This window comes from Dendropsophus ebraccatus, chromosome 15 (genome assembly GCF_027789765.1).
Source record: "Dendropsophus ebraccatus isolate aDenEbr1 chromosome 15, aDenEbr1.pat, whole genome shotgun sequence".
NCBI lineage: Eukaryota > Metazoa > Chordata > Amphibia > Anura > Hylidae > Dendropsophus > Dendropsophus ebraccatus.
The window spans coordinates 42433019-42450738 of NC_091468.1; the positions used below are offsets into that span (position 1 = coordinate 42433019).

At 43.0% G+C, this 17720-nt stretch overlaps 1 protein-coding gene across 3 annotated transcripts in view; it reads right to left on the reverse strand.

Moving 5' to 3' along the window:
* Window positions 1–17720, reverse strand: part of PNPT1 (polyribonucleotide nucleotidyltransferase 1) — a 52964-nt gene that overhangs the window by 18000 nt on the left and 17244 nt on the right. For all 3 annotated transcript variants that reach the window (XM_069954233.1, XM_069954234.1, XM_069954235.1), the window contains exons 6-17: window positions 15403–15466; window positions 14102–14149; window positions 12036–12149; window positions 11595–11781; window positions 9600–9651; window positions 8854–8911; window positions 6281–6377; window positions 6098–6200; window positions 4516–4586; window positions 1712–1748; window positions 694–760; window positions 337–426 (exon numbers count right to left, since the gene is read on the reverse strand). In XM_069954233.1, coding sequence (XP_069810334.1) covers window positions 337–426; window positions 694–760; window positions 1712–1748; window positions 4516–4586; window positions 6098–6200; window positions 6281–6377; window positions 8854–8911; window positions 9600–9651; window positions 11595–11781; window positions 12036–12149; window positions 14102–14149; window positions 15403–15466 — 988 coding nt within the window. The remainder of the gene's footprint in view (window positions 1–336; window positions 427–693; window positions 761–1711; window positions 1749–4515; window positions 4587–6097; window positions 6201–6280; window positions 6378–8853; window positions 8912–9599; window positions 9652–11594; window positions 11782–12035; window positions 12150–14101; window positions 14150–15402; window positions 15467–17720) is intronic.

Genomic DNA, 17720 nt, shown 5'->3' on the forward strand with positions numbered 1-17720 from the left:
CAGTAACCCAGCTTGGCCACTACACAGTGTACAGAGCTGTTTGCTTCCTGCTCTTACACTGTGCACAGCTGCATCGCAGCTTTGGCAAATGGCTGGACAAGCACAAAAAACAATAAATTGAACTGGCTCCTGGAGTGATCTAAAGTCTACAGCAAGGTTCTGTAAGATTTACTAAGAGGCGTGCACTTCTTAGTAAGACCAGTGCACAATAATGCCTCCCTTCCCCCAGAACATAATCATGCAGGTATAGGTGCTTTAATACACTGGAGCAGATCATCATAAATACTGACAAAGACTATGTAGAATACCATTTTGCATGATTCCCATTTTGCTTACCATTGGACTCCAATACTTCTGCAGTTATTCTTATTGTGAAGGGAAAGTCTTTAGGTATTACTGGCTTTAAGGCTTTCTCGGCTAGTGCACCTATGTAGAGAACACAGAAATCTGACATGCATCGAGTAATGCACATAGCTACCCCAGAGCTGGAAGAAGCTTGTTATTTGTTATTCCCTGAAATAAAGCATTTTGTGTACCCGTTATCTGTGAGTGTGACTTTCATTATCTCTACGGATATGACTACACCAATCAAACCTTATTCAGAATGGTCAATGAAATCTATGACATGTCAGAAGTTTGTACAAATAATAAGTACCCTTTGTTTACAATGGAGTTATATGCAGGTCTACTTACCATGACCAAGTTCTCTCCTGTTCATTCCCATGACCTTTCCAATCTCATTTGTAGCATATGGGGGAAACTGGAAAGCACAAGCAGTAAGACTATGGAAAGGGCAATCTACAGTTACATACAACATCTATTCTATTTTACCCTTAGCTCTTACATGGGACAAGATGTGGTGCGTAGAGATGAGCAAAGTGGAGCATGTTCGAGTCTCATCGTTCAGAATTTGAATACCGGTGACTGAAGTAGTTGGATGCTGCTCTAGGGAGTTAGGTAAAATATGGACACAGCCTACGGCTGCATCCGACTTCTTCAGACATCTGTTCTTAAAGAGGTTATCCAGTGCTAGAAAAACATGGCCACTTCCTTGCAGAGACAGACCCACTCTTATCTCCAGCTTGGGCAGGGTTTCACTGCTCAGTTCCATTGAAGTAAATGGAGCTTAATTGTCTCTGAAAGAAAGTGGCCATGTTTTTGTAGCACTGGATAACCCCTTTAAAGGACAGGTTCGGCAACTTATAAAATTCGTACTAACTTACTTCTCTCCGTGCCCGTGAAGCGGCCTCGGGACTTTGGGACCTCCGGCACTGACACATCACAACCTGGCCGATGGGCTGGCTGCTCAGTCACTGTCACTGATTGGCTGAGCGGCCAGTCCATCAGAAGAGAAAGACCCCCCCACCGCCAAGTCTCAACCTCACCAAAACTGCCTTCCGGCAGTACTTGTACTACAAGTTAGTACTTGTAATGGATTTACCCCCTGCTGGATTTTTTAAATTGCTGGACTTCTCCTTTAAATGCCGAACCATCAAACTCGACCATGCTCATGTTGCGCTCATCTCTAGTATTGTGAATACACCCAAATGTTCGCGGTGAATGAACCTGCCAATCAATCTCTTATGTCTAGATCAGTTTTAGCACCATGCTCCCATATCCAGGACCCTGTGCCTAAACCTGTATCAGGGGTAGCTGTCCTTTCTATAGTACATTAGTTACATTGTTCAGCATGCAGAGTAAGTCATCTCACCTCATAATGCAGCATAAAATTCTTATCTTTCACACCACTATAAAAATAAAATGAAACCCGGTTAGGGTCAAAACAGTGAATAAAGAAATAAAGTAAAGAAGTAATTGAATTTCTCGTTGCTACAATAGATTTTGTGCACGATCCAATAAGAAATATCAGCCAGCTATGTGTTTTTACTTTAAAAGGAAATATGAATGTGATGTAGCCTGTAAGCAGTCGCCCACTCGCTCCGTTTCCAGCAATTACTAAACCCTCAACATTAGTAGCAGCGCAATTTAAATGTCAAATATGTGACTACATGATTTGTCACTATGTACCGCTATCTAGCACTATTTGTTTTAACCACTTCCAGTGTAAAAAATAAAAAAAATGGTCACAATGAATATCATTTGCAGTTGAGATAAGAAAAAGTAAAACAAAGACAACAGATTCTTTACTGGTCACACCTTGAAGGGGTGTAAATAATGTGTAAATGTGATCAGACTGAGCAGTACTTAGCTGGCCTGATCCCTCACTGTTCTATCTGTGCCAAGTCCCCCTGTCATTCCTGGCTTCTATTTTAACACAAGTGTCAGCTTATTGAAGCACTGGCTTAGGTAGGAGACCGTTGTCTAGTTTCAGGCCAGAAAACCCTTTAAGTAAATTAAACCAGTTGTATGTGGTACTACAGCTTGGTTCTCAGATATTGTGCTGGTTTGAGAAGGAAGCAGTTGTATTTTTTTTTTAATCCTGAACGTCTTCCTTAACCCCTTCGGGACCAGGCTAATTTTCGTTTTTGCGTTTTCGTTTTTTCCTCCTTGTGCTTAAAAGGCCATAGCACTTGCATTTTTACACCTACAGACCCACATGAGCCCTTATTTTTTGCGTCACTAATTGTACTTTGCAATGACAGGCTGAATTTTGTGCATAAAGTATACTACGAAACCAGAAAAAAAGTGTGGTGAAATTGAAAAAAAAAAACGCATTTCTTTTATTTGGGGGGACTGTGTTTTTACGCCATTCGCCCTGGGGTAAAACTTGTTATATATGTTCCTCAAGTCGTTACGATTAAAACGATATATAACATGTATAACTTATATTGTATCTGATGGCCTGTAAAAAATTCAAACCATTGTTAACAAATATACGTTCCTTAAAATCGCTCCATTCCCAGGCTTATAGCGCTTTTATCCTTTGGCCTATGGGGCTGTATGAGGTGTCATTTTTTGCGCCATGATGTTTACTTTCTATTGCTACCTTGATTGCGCATATACGACTTTTTGATTGCTTTTTATTACATTTTTTCTGGATTTGATGCGACCAAAAATGCGCAATTTTGCACTTTGGGATTTTTTTGCGCTGACGCCGTTTACCGTGCGAGATCAGGAATGTGATTAATTAATAGTTCGGGCGATTACGCACGCGGCGATACCAAACATGTTTATTTATTTATTTACTTTTATTTAAAACCTGGGAAAAGGGGGGTGATTCAAACTTTTATTAGGGGAGGGGGCTTTTTACTAATGACAACACTTTTTTTTTTTTTTTTTTTACACATATACGAGAAGCCCCCCTGGGGGACTTCTAGTATATACACTTTGATCTCTCATTGAGATCTTTGCTGTATAGATATACAGCAAAGATCAATTAGATCGGCACTCGTTTGCTTTCGGCTGCTGCAGCCGAAAACAAACAAGTGCCAAGCCGGGGACGGCGCCATCTTGGAGCGGTCCCCGGCCGGCTTCAGTAACGATCTCCGCCACTAGACACCAGGGAAATGCTGTATCCGGTAATCGGATGCAGCTGTCATGTTTGACAGCTGCATCTGATTACTGTATTAGCGGGCACAGCGATCGGACTGTGCCCGCTAATACCCGCGGTCCCAGGCTACAAGCGGCACCCGGGACCGCCGCGGTTCAGAGCAGGGTCGCCGTGCGGCCCCGCTGTGAACGCCCGCACCCGCGTACAGTTACGTCCTCGTGCGGGAAAGGGTTAAAGTGTCACTGTCATTTAAATTTTTTTTGCTGAAATCATAGTGCAGGCGATTTTAAGAAACTTTGTAATAGGGTTTATTAGCCTAAAAATGCATTTGTATGATGAGAAAGCAGTTTGAAGCTCTCCCCCCCTGTCTTCATAGTTTTCTATGGAGAGGGGAGGGGTGGAGGGAGATGAGGCACTAAAACAGGACAACAAAGTTAATTTACAGCTACATCACCAGGCTTATCTCCTCTGAAGTCAGCACTGACCTCTGAATACTGGCTTTCACACAGATCCCACTGTGTAATCCTTTGTTCTCTGCTGCCGACTAATCTCCCTCCTCCCCCCTTCCTTCTCCATAGGTTACACAGGGCTCGACTGATGTAAAAGAGTCCAGATTTCCTGATAATGAGCAGTGAATGAGAGAAAGGAGGGAGGGGACCTGGAGAAAAAGTCTTTTTGAATGCAGATAATGGCATATTTGCCTAATAAACCCAATTACAAAGTTTCTTAAAATCGCCTGTATTATTGATTTCTGCAAAAAACGACAGTGACACTAAAGTGAATCTGCACCCACCCCCAAACCATTAATACTGTTAGGTAGCTGTTTTCAATTCATGTTGTGTCCCGGGGTCCAAATCTGTCCTGTTGCCATCCTTTCCATAAAAATCCCCTCTTAATGAGGAGAAGTCAAAGAGGCAGGCCTAGAGCATCCATGCCCTAGGGCTGCAATGCCTCTTAGTTCTTCCTCTCTGCCCCTTCTTCTTAGCTACACCCCTTGATTGTCTTTGTCTGCACTATCCTTGCAGATATCTCTACAGCGGCTACAGATTCACTGTAGAACATACCTTAATGCTGTTGCAATGTGATCAGCTTTCATACTGGACTCGATGGAGTCAAAAGTAACAGTGGATAACACCTGAGGGGGGAAAAACAAATTACATTTATATTTGAAGGGACTTTCAACAACTAAGAAACCATTTTTATTGTAGTGCACATTCCAGGTATTGTCTTTGGTCCCTTTGAGCAGATCTCGAGGATCAGCAATGGCTCCTGTATTTGCCAATAAGAGACATGTTCAGAGATGATAAACACAGCAGCGTGAGTACGTAGTATGCTCAGCTGCCAACAGAGACTCACGTTGGTGTAGCTCACAAGCCTGGCAGACACTAGCATGACATCAGCAATGTAAATTCTCCTTATGGTTCTGCCTGCAGATTCAGAAGCAAACATCCCAATTCAGGGGTAATGAATGTAAGCTGTAAAATCTGTATGGGATATTTTAAAATTAAATTCACTTGCACACATCTTAAAGGGAATCTTGCAGAAAAATTGCTATGCTTTTTGTGGATGTAGATTGGTGCCAAGATGAATGCGGTACGAATCCATTTGTAGATTGGTGTGGCCTGGTTCCCGAGATATTTGCGGTTATACTTTATAAGTGAATGAGCTTCCTTGGTGCACTGTCTCAGCTACCCCAGTGCACCACTTATCCCAAAGATCTCAAATTCATCAATATTTATGGTGATTCAGGCTGAGAGTAATGTCACATCTTAAAGGGGTAATCCGGTGCTTGCACATTTTTTTTTTTTACATCTTGCCGCCATATCAGAAAACATGAACATTATATGCTTACCTCTCTGTGCTCCCCCGGGGTCCAGATGCAGTGTCGCCCGCTATCTGTAGCCACAGTTACTTATGAGACAAGCTCGTCTTTGGAGTGACAGCCCAACTCAGCCAATCAATGACTGCAGAACTGTCCTATATCAGTCGGTGATTGGCTGAGCAGGCTGCCACTCCCGAGACGTGCTCTTTGCAGCAGTAACGGTGGCTACAAACACCGGTGACACTGCATCAGGGAACGCAAAGATGGGCATATAATGTCTGTTATTTTTTTTTTATGTGAAAGCAAGATGAAAAAATGTGCTTGCACCGGATAACCCCTTTAATCATCATGTATTTTCATGAAGCAGTGTCACTGGCGGGTTTGGATAAGTAGTGCACTGAGGGTGCTTTGACCACCTCCAGTGCACCAAGGAAGCTTATTTACATATAATGTACTATGGAAATCACACAGATAACTTGCCACAGTTCTTTTGCTCGCCCCCACCGCGCGCTCCCACCTGAATTTCTGCTGGTCCCATAGGTTCCATTCTATGGTCAGGCGGGGTCCGCTGTCCACCCAAAGAATAGACAGGTTTATTCTTCGGGCGGATGGCAGAATCAGTCTGACCATAGAATGGAGTCTGAAGAGTCGGAGAGTGAAGCGGAAGCGCAGGGACGAGCAGCGGAATCCACAGCAAGTTATCCGCAATATTTCCATATTGTGCACATGCCCTAAACCAGACAAATACACTAAGAGTAATCAGACACAATAAATCTATCAGTATTTGAAACTAATATCCTCATGTGTTAAGATTCTTTACTGACCTGTGTTTGTCCTCGCTGAAATAAAGCAGAACCATGGAGAGGTTTGAAAAGATCGACGTCACAGCTGATATTCCTGAGAGATGTCAGGTCTCTGCCATCACACCTGCAGGAAGTGATAAAAGCTTGTTATGTATAGTGATCGCTGCTGTCTATAGACATACACTGGATAGAAGAGAACAATACCTTCTATATTCATGTAGTATGATGTTCCTAAAAACTTCTTTTACTGTCATATTGAAGGACTCAATGATATCAAATGAATCCACATCTGGGAATTTTTCTAGAAGAGAACAAGTTTGACAGGGTTGCACATTGTAAAGCGAGACAGCCAAATATATACATATAAACTTAAATATCAATATACAGTGGTACCTCGGTGCTCAAACAGCTCGGAACTCAAACTGTATTTTCAAGGAAAGTTTGCTTTGGTTCTCAAACTCTTCTCGGGCCCCCAGTTTTGAAGTACTCGGTATCTGAACGTTTTTGCGAGCATGGATGGTGGGTTGTACCTGGTGAGTTTAGCACTGGTGAGGCTTCACATACAGTACTGTATAAGACTGCTGGATTGCATATATAGTACAGTAGTAGTACAGTCAGTGCACCACCATCTCCCATCCTGTACAGTACTGTATAAGACTGCTGGAGTGCATATACAGTACAGTAGTAGTACAGTCACTGCACCACCATCTCCCATTCTGTACAGTGCTGTATAAGACTGCTGGAGTGCATATACAGTACAGTAGTAGTAGTACAGGCAGTGCACCACCATCTCCCATCCTGTACAGTGCTGTATAAGACTGCTGGAGTGCATATACAGTACAGTAGTAGTAGTACAGGCAGTGCACCACCATCTCCCATCCTGTACTGTATAAGACTGCCGGAGTGCATATACAGTACAGTAGTAGTAGTACAGGCAGTGAACCACCATCTCCCATCCTGTACTGTATAAGACTGCTGGAGTGCATATACAGTACAGTAGTAGTAGTACAGGCAGTGAACCACCATCTCCCATCCTGTACAGTGCTGTATAAGACTGCTGGAGTGCATATAAAGTACAGTAGTAGTACAGTCAGTGCACCACCATCTCCCATCCTGTACTATATAAGACTGCTGGAGTGCATATACAGTACAGTAGTAGTACAGTCAGTGCACCATCTCCCATGCTGTACAGTACTGTATAAGACTGCTGTAGTGCATATACAGTACAGTAGTAGTACAGTCAGTGCACCACCATCTCCCATCCTGTACTATATAAGACTGCTGGAGTGCATATACAGTACAGTAGTAGTAGTACAGTCAGTGCCTCACCATCTCCCATCCTGTACAGTACTGTATAAGACTGCTGGAGTGCATATACAGTACAGTAGTAGTACAGTCAGTGCACCACCATCTCCCATCCTGTACTATATAAGACTGCTGGAGTGCATATACAGTACAGTAGTAGTAGTACAGTCAGTGCCTCACCATCTCCCATCCTGTACAGTACTGTATAAGACTGCTGGAGTGCATATACAGTACAGTAGTAGTACAGTCAGTGCACCACCATCTCTCATCCGTTACAGTGCTGGGGTTGGGTGGGGACTCTATACAGTAAAGGATGAGTGAGGAGTTTGTGACTGCTGTACTATAGTTGCTGGTTTTGTTGAATGTTTCTTGTGTATAATGTCCTGTACAGTATAGTGATGTTCTGTACTGTACTATAGGGATTAAACTGGGCACTTTTCACTGTAATAAATGAGTATTGTAGGTAACTATTGGTGGCTGCTGGAACCAATTAAACACATTTACATTTCCTATGGGAAAACACTGCTCAGTTCTCAAACTGCCTTCTTGAATTAATTAAGTTCGAGAACCGGGGTACCACTGTATTTTAGTCATTAACACTTAATACATAAATAATTTTTACATAAATAATGCTTAAAAGGCTATTCTTATCCCCTATACACGGCACATAGTACGAGTGTATGATCGTGGTGGTGCTAATCAACCTTAGCCACCCAGTTTTATAGACATCCATGTAACACAGTCAGGTCAAAAGGCTATTCTTATCCCCTATACACGGCACATAGTACGAGTGTATGATCGTGGTGGTGGTGCTAATCAACCTTAGCCACCCAGTTTTATAGACATCCATGTAACACAGTCAGGTCAACTTTCTCTCAATAAAGTCAGTGATCAGCAGAAGGTGATCAGTAGGCTTCATCATTCATATCTACACAGTAATATATTACTTGTGAACTTTTCTGATTTAATAGATTATATGTTTAAAATAGATGAAAGGACTTATTATTCTTTTGCTTTGGACACCATATTTTCTTTCGGAGGTACAGTCTGTGTCAGGGATATCTCTAGGGCCCTAGTCCATACCGCATTTAAGGTCTGTGTTCACAGTGTGTGTCAGAATACCAAAGATATGTTATGCACATCACAAATCAACCATTCATTTAAATAGATTTTTTTTTTTTACTCTGCCACATATAGTATACTTTTTTTCTTGGGGGGGGGATTATGTTAATGTGATCTAGAATTGAGGCTTACAGCAGAATCCTGTTGGAGACATTAGATCCCCCCCCCCATCCATGATCCCATCATGCTCATTATTATTAATCAGACCAGATAAAGCCATCCGATATAGCTTATAAAATATATACATAAAGCGTTAACAGATGGTTGTAGGAAGGCTATTAAAAAAGAGGTAAAAACAATGTACAACTGCCAGTAACTGTATGTCCTATAACATTTGTCATATGTAATACCTTTCAGCACTTCCTCTGCTTCAAGCCTGACTTTGTTCACAGATTCATCTCTAGAGATCTATTCAAAAACAAAAAACATTATATAACTTAATAAAAAGGACCTCTAGTGTTCAGGGTACCTGTTTAATATAAACTGAATTAATGAATAAACTCTATTAACATAGACAGTGTCACAGCTTCTCCACTAGTGTGATCTACTTGCAGCCAGCCCACCACAAGGGTGACACATGGCTAAGGCCGCATTCACATGTTCCGTGTTCTGCACGGAACACTGACGTGGAATCCATATAACGGACTTCTCCCCCGCCCGGGCAGCATCTGTGATAAGATGCTGGGAGCAGGAGAACTGTATTCATATGTGCCACGCTGTAATGACAGAGCCGCGCAGCTGATTCATTACAGCGCGGTGCATAAGAATACAGTTCCCCCGCTCCCAGCATCTTATCACAGATGCTGCCCGGGCGGGGGAGAAGTCAGTTATATGGATTTCACGTCCGTGTTCCGTGCAAAACATTGAACGTGTGAATACGGCCTAAGGGTTCTGAACCACATATCAGCAGTAGAACATAGGGCTACAGTCATGGAATAAGCTATCAATAAGCTAGGAAAACTTTAATATGTATTATTTGCTGCATTGCATGCTAAAAGTTGAAGTCACAAGTAAGGTTTTGAAGATTACACCTTTGCTACAGTTCACTTATGGAGAAACCTGACAAAATAACGAATGTGATGATCTTAACACTTACTTTATCATGGGTGAAATCTGAAAAAATTGCATATAACCTCTCGGATGCAAGCCTGGGGAAAAACAGAGGTAAAAGAAATCAGTAGCAAGCCAGCATTTCTGAGATATGTCAGCCATAGATGATCACATCAAGCATTCTATATAGGTTGATCATTGAAAGGGTATTTCCATCCTAGACATTTATGGTGTGTTTAAAGGGTTTGGTCTGCGCCTATCTGCAGAACGGGTTATATGACTCCTGTGCTGCCTTCTGGGATCTATACAATATATGACATATGGTGGAAATAACCCTATCAGTCCTGTAACGTCACTTCAAAAACAAGCAGTTTTTCACAGTTCATGGCCAAACATTGCTTGGTTTTTGTTTTTTTAGGACAAACATAGGATTTAAACAATAGTAATTAACTCCTTCACATTAGCCATATGCCCCATGCAGTAGATATGCATAATATATATATGTGTCCCTGAGATGAAGATGTCTTTAACGTGTGCAGCACTGCTTCACTGTGATCAGACCTGCACACATTAGTCAGCTGGCATAATGACATGTAGCAGCAATCTCCCTGCCATTTAACCCTTAAACAATGTGAGAGAGTACCTGTTACTGACTAAGCAGAACCCCAACAGTATAACTGCAGGGGTCCTGGAATGATTTTTATCTCCATCTTGTCAGATCGGCAATGTGAATCTAAAGTCTGCTTTATGGTGCGTTCACACCTACAGGATCTGCAGCTGATTTTCTGCAGCAGATTTCATTTAAATAACTGAACACAGCATCAAATCTGCTGCAGATCCTGTAGGTGTGAACGCACCCTTAGGTAGACTCTACATGCAGAGTGCCTATCTGACTGATCAACGCTTTGTAATGGCATTGCACTGATTAGTATAATCAATCTAATGATTACATTATTATTATTATTTTATAAAGCGCCCTTAATTCCAGAGCACTTTACAAATAAAACATGTAAAAATAAACATATTTGATACTGTAGGGTGCCTAATTGTCCAATTTATTAAAATATAATATTGTTCCCGCACAGTGACACGCGTAAGCGTATAGGGGGGGAAAAAAATACACCAGGATAGCAGATTTTTAAAAATTTTATAAAAAAAAAAAGAAAATAAAAAACTCCTATTTACATCAATATGACGTCAATAAAAACATGGCACAAAAAATGAGCCCCCAAACAGCCTTGCTTCTCAATATTTTAGTCACCACTACACGTAGTACAGAGCCAACTGCTTGTGGCTCAGTGGAAAGCAGACACTTAACGGTTGTTGGTACCCAGAGGTTCAACTTCTGATACCGTGGATAGGTTATCAACAGTATTTAACTGTAAAACCCCTTTAGGGTGCGTTCACATGTAACGGATCCGCAGAGGATCTCTCACTGCGAATTTGCAGCGAGATCCACTGCGGATCCTTGCCCTGTACACTCTATGGGATGCAACCCCCCCCCGTCGCCGGAGCATATACATCACCACCTCCACGCTCCAGCTTGCTTCGGGTCCGCTCACGTCCCGCTCGGCAAATCAGTGTGCTACCCCGCCGCAGAGCACTGATTAACTGAGCGGGACGTTGCAAAGCAAGCCGGAGCAGGGGATGTATACGCTCCGGCGGCAGGGGGGGGGGAACAGGGCGGGCTTCTGATATACTCACAGCGGGATGTGCATCCCGCTGTGAGTTTGTCTGCCCATAGAGAGTCCGCTGCGGGTCTGTTACGTGTGAACGCACCCTTAATAATTAATCAATAATAGGATAAATAGGTCTCATTCAACCTTTCTATACAACAAGACACTAGTGACATCCTCTAGCAGTGGTCATATTATTATGTGACATCTTTAATGAAAGCAGACCAGTGATGCAAAGGAACACATTCTAGATAGATTTGCCCATAAAGTTTGGATAAGGTTTATGTACCTGGCCTCTTGCTGATCGAATGAATTGAACTGCGATATCACTGGAAGGCGAGGGTGATAAGTGTAGGTTTACTCACGTTTTCGTAGCCTCTACAATCTCTTCAGGAGGTGTGAACAGTTTCTGTACAGTACGTTTCGGCTTCCCATGGTCTTTCGCTAGTTGCTGTATACCATTGATTATTAGACTGGTTTGCTTGACTCCCAGTTTAACAGCATGACAAAAATCCTGCTGTAACACATTCTCTGCCGCAGCCTCGAGCATGACTACCAAAATAAAAAGCGAGGAAAAGGTCTTTGAACAATGAAAAACAAAATTAATTGAGCAAGAACAAGTATAGTCGTTCTAACACTGGGTATACAGTACCACTTCAGAGACGTTGCATCCTAAAGAGAAGAAAGGCACATACTGTGGCTGTAGTGTGTGAAGCATCTAAAGCCAGACTAAAGATGGCTGCAGGATGGCTATAAAGGCAATGTAGGAGGCAAACAAGAACATAAGGCGTAGACCATTCACTTACCTACTTGGTTATGGGCCGACCCAGTGACAACCAAATTCAATAAACTTGTTGACATTTCCTTTCTAGTAGGGTTGACAATAAACTCGCCATCGATTAGGCCGATTCTAACCGCTCCTTTAAGAAAACAACAATTTTTATTTTTTTTTATAAGGATTCTCCTAAGCAAATATAAACAGCACATACCACATGTTACAATAAACAGAAGAAAATCAGAATGATTGGGTGTCTAATCCAGAGTTGTGTCCTAACACTAGCCCAGTAGGCCTGTTAAAAGTGGTGCTCTCCAAATCCTATTCTTAAAGTGTTTTATTGTGTAATATTCTTGTAAAGATGGTGATTTATCAAACATGGTGTAAAGTGAAACTGGCTCAGTTGCCCCTAGCAACCAATCAGATTCCACCTTTCATTTTTAAAAGAGTCTGTGAGGAATGAAAGGTGGAATCTGATTGGTTGCTAGGGGCAACTGAGTCAGTTTCACTTTACACCATGTTTGATAAATTTCCCCCCTAAGTCTTTGTGTGTCTCTGCTCTCTCCCCTTCCCTCCCTTCAGGGCCAATGTATTACACATTCAGCTAAGGAGGCTTGGATTGAATAACAATGCTGTATTGAGCCAAGCCTTCTAAGCTCATGGAATGAGTGACTTATTGCTTTCAAAAGAAGGAGCATACCGAAAGTAAAAGACAGGAATATACAACTTTGAAACGCAGATAACAGATTCACTTTAAATTAAAACTCTGAACCCACAAACTGCCCTCCCCAAATCCGCATAGCTGCTTTTAATCCAAGATGCAGTTATTGTCCTAAAAAACAACTTTTAAAAATACAGCCCTGTGTCAAATTGGCGTGTGTGTGCCCTAGGATTGCGACTCTCCTACGTCCCTCATCATCATCATTAGGAATGCCCCTGGCAGGATTTTTCCTAGTCCTCATTTGTCTGAATACTGCACAGGTGCCTTAATGATCCAGCACTTGTGCCATGTTCAGAGCTGATGAATAAGAGATATTGTTCTAGGGTCATTCCTAATGATGAAGAGAGCGGGGAGGAGGGACGGAGGGGTGTCGCAATCCTAAGGAATGGATACTCTAGGTCACACCAATTTGACACAGGGCTGCAAGTTTAAAAGTTGTTTTTTAGGACAACAACATCACCTGCTAAATGGACCCCACAACAGACCTTGGATTGAAAGCAGGTGACCGACGGTACAAGAGGTTGGGGGGGGGGCAGATTGTGGGTACAGAGTCACTTTAAAGCATTAATAGTGTGAAAACACACCGAGCCCCACTGATCTCTATAGCCAGGAGAAGCACACAGCTGAACACTTCTCTCCCAACTCTCTATGCGAGATGAGCACAATTTTCAGTCTATGAAGCTTGACAGATGCAGCAAGACAGAAAGGAGGCAAGCTGGTAATAAAAGCCTGGCTGTATCTAAAGATCAGTGGGGATCTCAACACTCAGGGGGAGATTTATCAAAGGGTGTAAAATTTAGACTGGTGCAAACTGCCCACAGCAACCAATCACAGCTCAGCTTTAGGCAGTGCTGAAAGGAAAGCTGAGCTGTGATTGGTTGCTGTGGGCAGTTTGCCCCAGTCTAAATTTTACACCCTTTGATAAATCTCCCCCTCAGACTTTGACCAATCAAAACTTTTGACATGTCTTTGTGACATATGAGAAGTTTCTTACCCGTTGGTACGCTTTGAGGTGTAAACACTTATCAGATGAAAGATGGCAGGGCCATCTGACTAGCTATGGTTATTGGGTGCCCTGACTGTTGCCCAATGGCAGATGTGGTGGAATGAAGGTAAAGACATGCAGCGGTTCCTTCACCTCTCATTTGAAAACACAAGCAAACCACTGTGAAAAGTGTGCAGGTGTATGGGGGAGTCAAGAGGAATAAGTTGCCAGTGGAATTAACATTTGGCTATTCAGCATCTGCACTACAGTGAGAACGGAGCCAGAAGCGCTTTGATCCATTCCCTGTGTAGCGGTTGACCAGCGTGGTTTTTGTGCACATGACTAGAAATGCACATTGCTTCTTAACAATTTGTATTAAATCTCTACCTACCTACTGGTCCATTCCAAGGTATATCTGATAATGCCAGTGCAGCTGAGGCTAAAAAGATTTGGGAAAAAAAAAACACAGGTTAAAGCTACAGATAACATAGCAGCTAACAATCACGTGGCTTATGTTCTTGGCTATTTTTGTGCTGCATGTCTACCAAAAGCAATGGGAATGTCCCTGACTTATACAGTGAACATAAACCTCTTAGGGTAGGTGCAGACTATGGAATCTGTGCGGATAACTTTTGGAGGTTTCTGTCACTCGCCCCCCCACTCAAAGTTCCACTTATTCCATAGACTCCATTCTATGCTCATGCAGATTCCACCATCCGCCCAAAGAATTGTCATGTCAATCCTCTGGGCAGACGGCGGAATCTGCCTGAGCATAGAATGGAGCCTACTGGACGGGCGGAACTTCAAGTGGGAGTGCGCACGGAATCTGCTGGAAGTTTTTCGCACGGATTCCTTAGTGTGCACATACCCTTACTCAGTGAAGCCCAAAAGAGTGTCATTCTGGCTGATATACATTTTTTCTTGTAACATTGGACCCAATGTAAGACAGATATCATTAGTAAGATCTCTGACAGGTATACATTGGTGATTTGAATTCATACATAAGTTTTCAAGCCAGCTGGTGAAAAAAAGGGCCAAAATGAGCAAGTATCCTCTTGTAGGATATACTCCTGGACTTGGCTTGTAAACAAGAATGGCATCACAAACTGCCCTGAACCCCACATATACTACCAGAGTAATTTCTGCAGGGATGAGAATTAACAGGGTCAGCCTTGAGCAATCCCTTTTTGCTAAAACAGGTCCCTGGATGACAAGAGGTTTACAGGGTATCCTTCTGCCAAGACCCCACAAATCACCTGTAATCTGTAAAACCTGGCAGTGCAATTTCCTTGCAGGAGGTGCTAGAGGAGAAAAGAATTCCTACTGAAGACAATGTTTACAGCAGTTCTCATCCAGCTGGTAGTCGAGGATCATTTTTTTTTTTTTTTTTTATTAAAGAGCATTTGTCATTAGAAAAACTTTTGACATAGTCAAAGTCAAAAGTTTTGTTTGGTCTGGATCTGAGTGTTCAGATCACAACCGATCAGAAGAACGAGCTGGGAGACTGCTGTGGTGATATAGTATCTACACACAGCCACACTGGGAGTAACACTGTGCAGGGAAGAAAATTGAAAGGGGCCATTGCCCCTTACTTCTTCACTGCAGTGATATGTGGGGACAGCATGGGACAATTTACTAATGGTGAAAAGGTTTATGGACTGGGCCTGAGAAACACTACTGTATAGTAAGTACCTCCATTTATTGCCAAGACATCGGGTTCATTGATCCCATCCACTGCTAATAAGTTACACAGGACCTACAATTGGGAAATATTGCAATAGCATCAGCTAACAAACATAACTATGAATACAACAAACTTTATGTTTTTATTAAAAAGGATTGCGGTCAGAAAAAGAAAAGTAGATATTTTTTGTTGCCCAGAAACAATGCCATTCTTGTCCATGGGATGTGTCTGATATTGCAGGCAGCTCATAACTATTCAAGTGAATGGGACTTAGCCTAAATACCAGATTTATTCTGTTGTTTCCTTAACTCCTTAAAAGAGAAGTCCAGCGAAATTTTTTATTAAAGTATTGTATTGCCTCCCTAAAGTTATACAAATCACCAATATACACTTATTAAGGGAAATGCTTATAAGAGGATTTTTTACTCACCGTAAAATCTCTTTCTCGTAGTCTTCATTGGGGGACACAGATACCATGGGTATAGGCTGCTGCCACTAGGAGGCGCTGACACTAAGAAAGAAACAAAGGAAGTGACTCCTCCTGAGCAGGATATACCCGCCCACAGGCACTGAGGTAAACCAGTTTGTGCCAGAGCAGTAGGAGAAGTCAAGAACAGGTAAAGTAGGAATAACACCAAAAACTGAGAAAACTACCATACCGATGAAAAACCCAAAAGAAAAATGGGTGGGTGCTGTGTCCCCCAATGAAGACTACGAGAAAGAGATTTTACGGTGAGTAAAAAATCCTCTTTTCTCGTGCGTCTTATTGGGGGACACAGATACCATGGGACGTCCAAAAGCAGTCCATGGGGTGGGAAAGATAACCGCTAGACAAGAGCGCTTGGCGAGAAGCCACAAAATAGCACCAACACAACCATCAAATAGGAATAGAGCAAGGGTTGATGCTGAATGCGTCAGAGAAAACCCCGACAGGTCCGCGGCAAAGGAAAGCGGGTCTAGTCCCTGGAGCAACGTGCTGCACTGCAGAGTGGGTTGTGGCCTTCCTAGAAGCCAGCAACATGATGTAACATTGAGTCCAACAGAACTAGTAGGCTAGATGTGGGGAAAAAAGCAGACGCCCAGCCAAGTAGGCGACCACAGGCGGCAGGGACTTACTCTGAGGTAGAACAGAAAAAAGGCAAATACAACCATGACGGGAGAGACTGGAAAGTGTTTCGTGGCACCTAGAGGCCTAAGGCGTCAAATAAAGGAGAAAGGACTGAGAGTCTCTCATAGAAGGTGCTACATGAGATGCAGGAGAAGCTGCGTCCCTGACTATGGAGCAGGGAAGAATGGCCAGGCTGGAAGCTCCATAGGCCTAGGAGTACAGTCTTCACTGTGAAGAGAAAGCCATGGCCTATGACATGAGTTACCCCATCTGAGAAACACATACATGTTAATAAGAATAAAGCTTTCCAAGCATAATGCAGTCCAGGGAAAGAAGGAGAGGGAGAAAAGAAAACCGTGATCTGAATCTTGAGCAAGTTGTCCTGAAAAGAGTACAGTAGTACCTGGTACCCCGCAGTGTCCGACAGAAAAGATGAGCAGAGGAAGCCGGTAGGCCGGGAAAAAAACAACTCCATGGGCTGTTAAAGCCCCAGAAAGGAGGTCGATCATATAAAACACTCCGCTCCAAGGAAGCCTAGAGGTACTCGAGAGCATGGAGTCAAAGAAGAAAACCGTCGAGGGAGGTCGAGGTAAGGCTTATAGGCACGGGAGTTGTCACAGGACAAGGGGAACAACAGTTAATACATAGACTAGAGTCCATATGTAGACTAGATCTAGAAACCAACGCCTCAAAGGGTGAGCAGAGACGTTGCTTGAGAAAGGAACCTTATGCGGGATCCAATGGCCACATTGAAGAGATTAGCGGATCAACCAGCTCAACCGGATCCCTAGGCAATTGGAAAGGCGAGAGCCAGATGCATTCTGGTGGACAGAGCAACAGGAAAACAAGGGGACTTTAATGGTTAATGAGAAAAGATCATCGAGAATTGGCAACTTGCCGAACAAATGAAGCCTGGCCAGAATGCAATAGGTTCGGAGACGATAGAGCCTTAGGTAGGGCCAGACATGGGCCAGTGAACAACCCTGTTTGCAAGTAGAGGAAATCTTTAAGGGAGAAGTTCTCGAGGACTCCACATGGGAGACAAGATAAGGGAGGGGGACCGGGAGTCCCATCTGGAGAGCATGGCAGGTCAACAAGAAGACCAAGGACAAGCAAGTCAAGCAGGAGTGCTCATAGAGGCCAATGAGGGCTGAAAACCCACACCTGCCTGTCGGAAGAAGCAATCTCGGAATAACAGTCCTCTGGAGGACTGTAGGA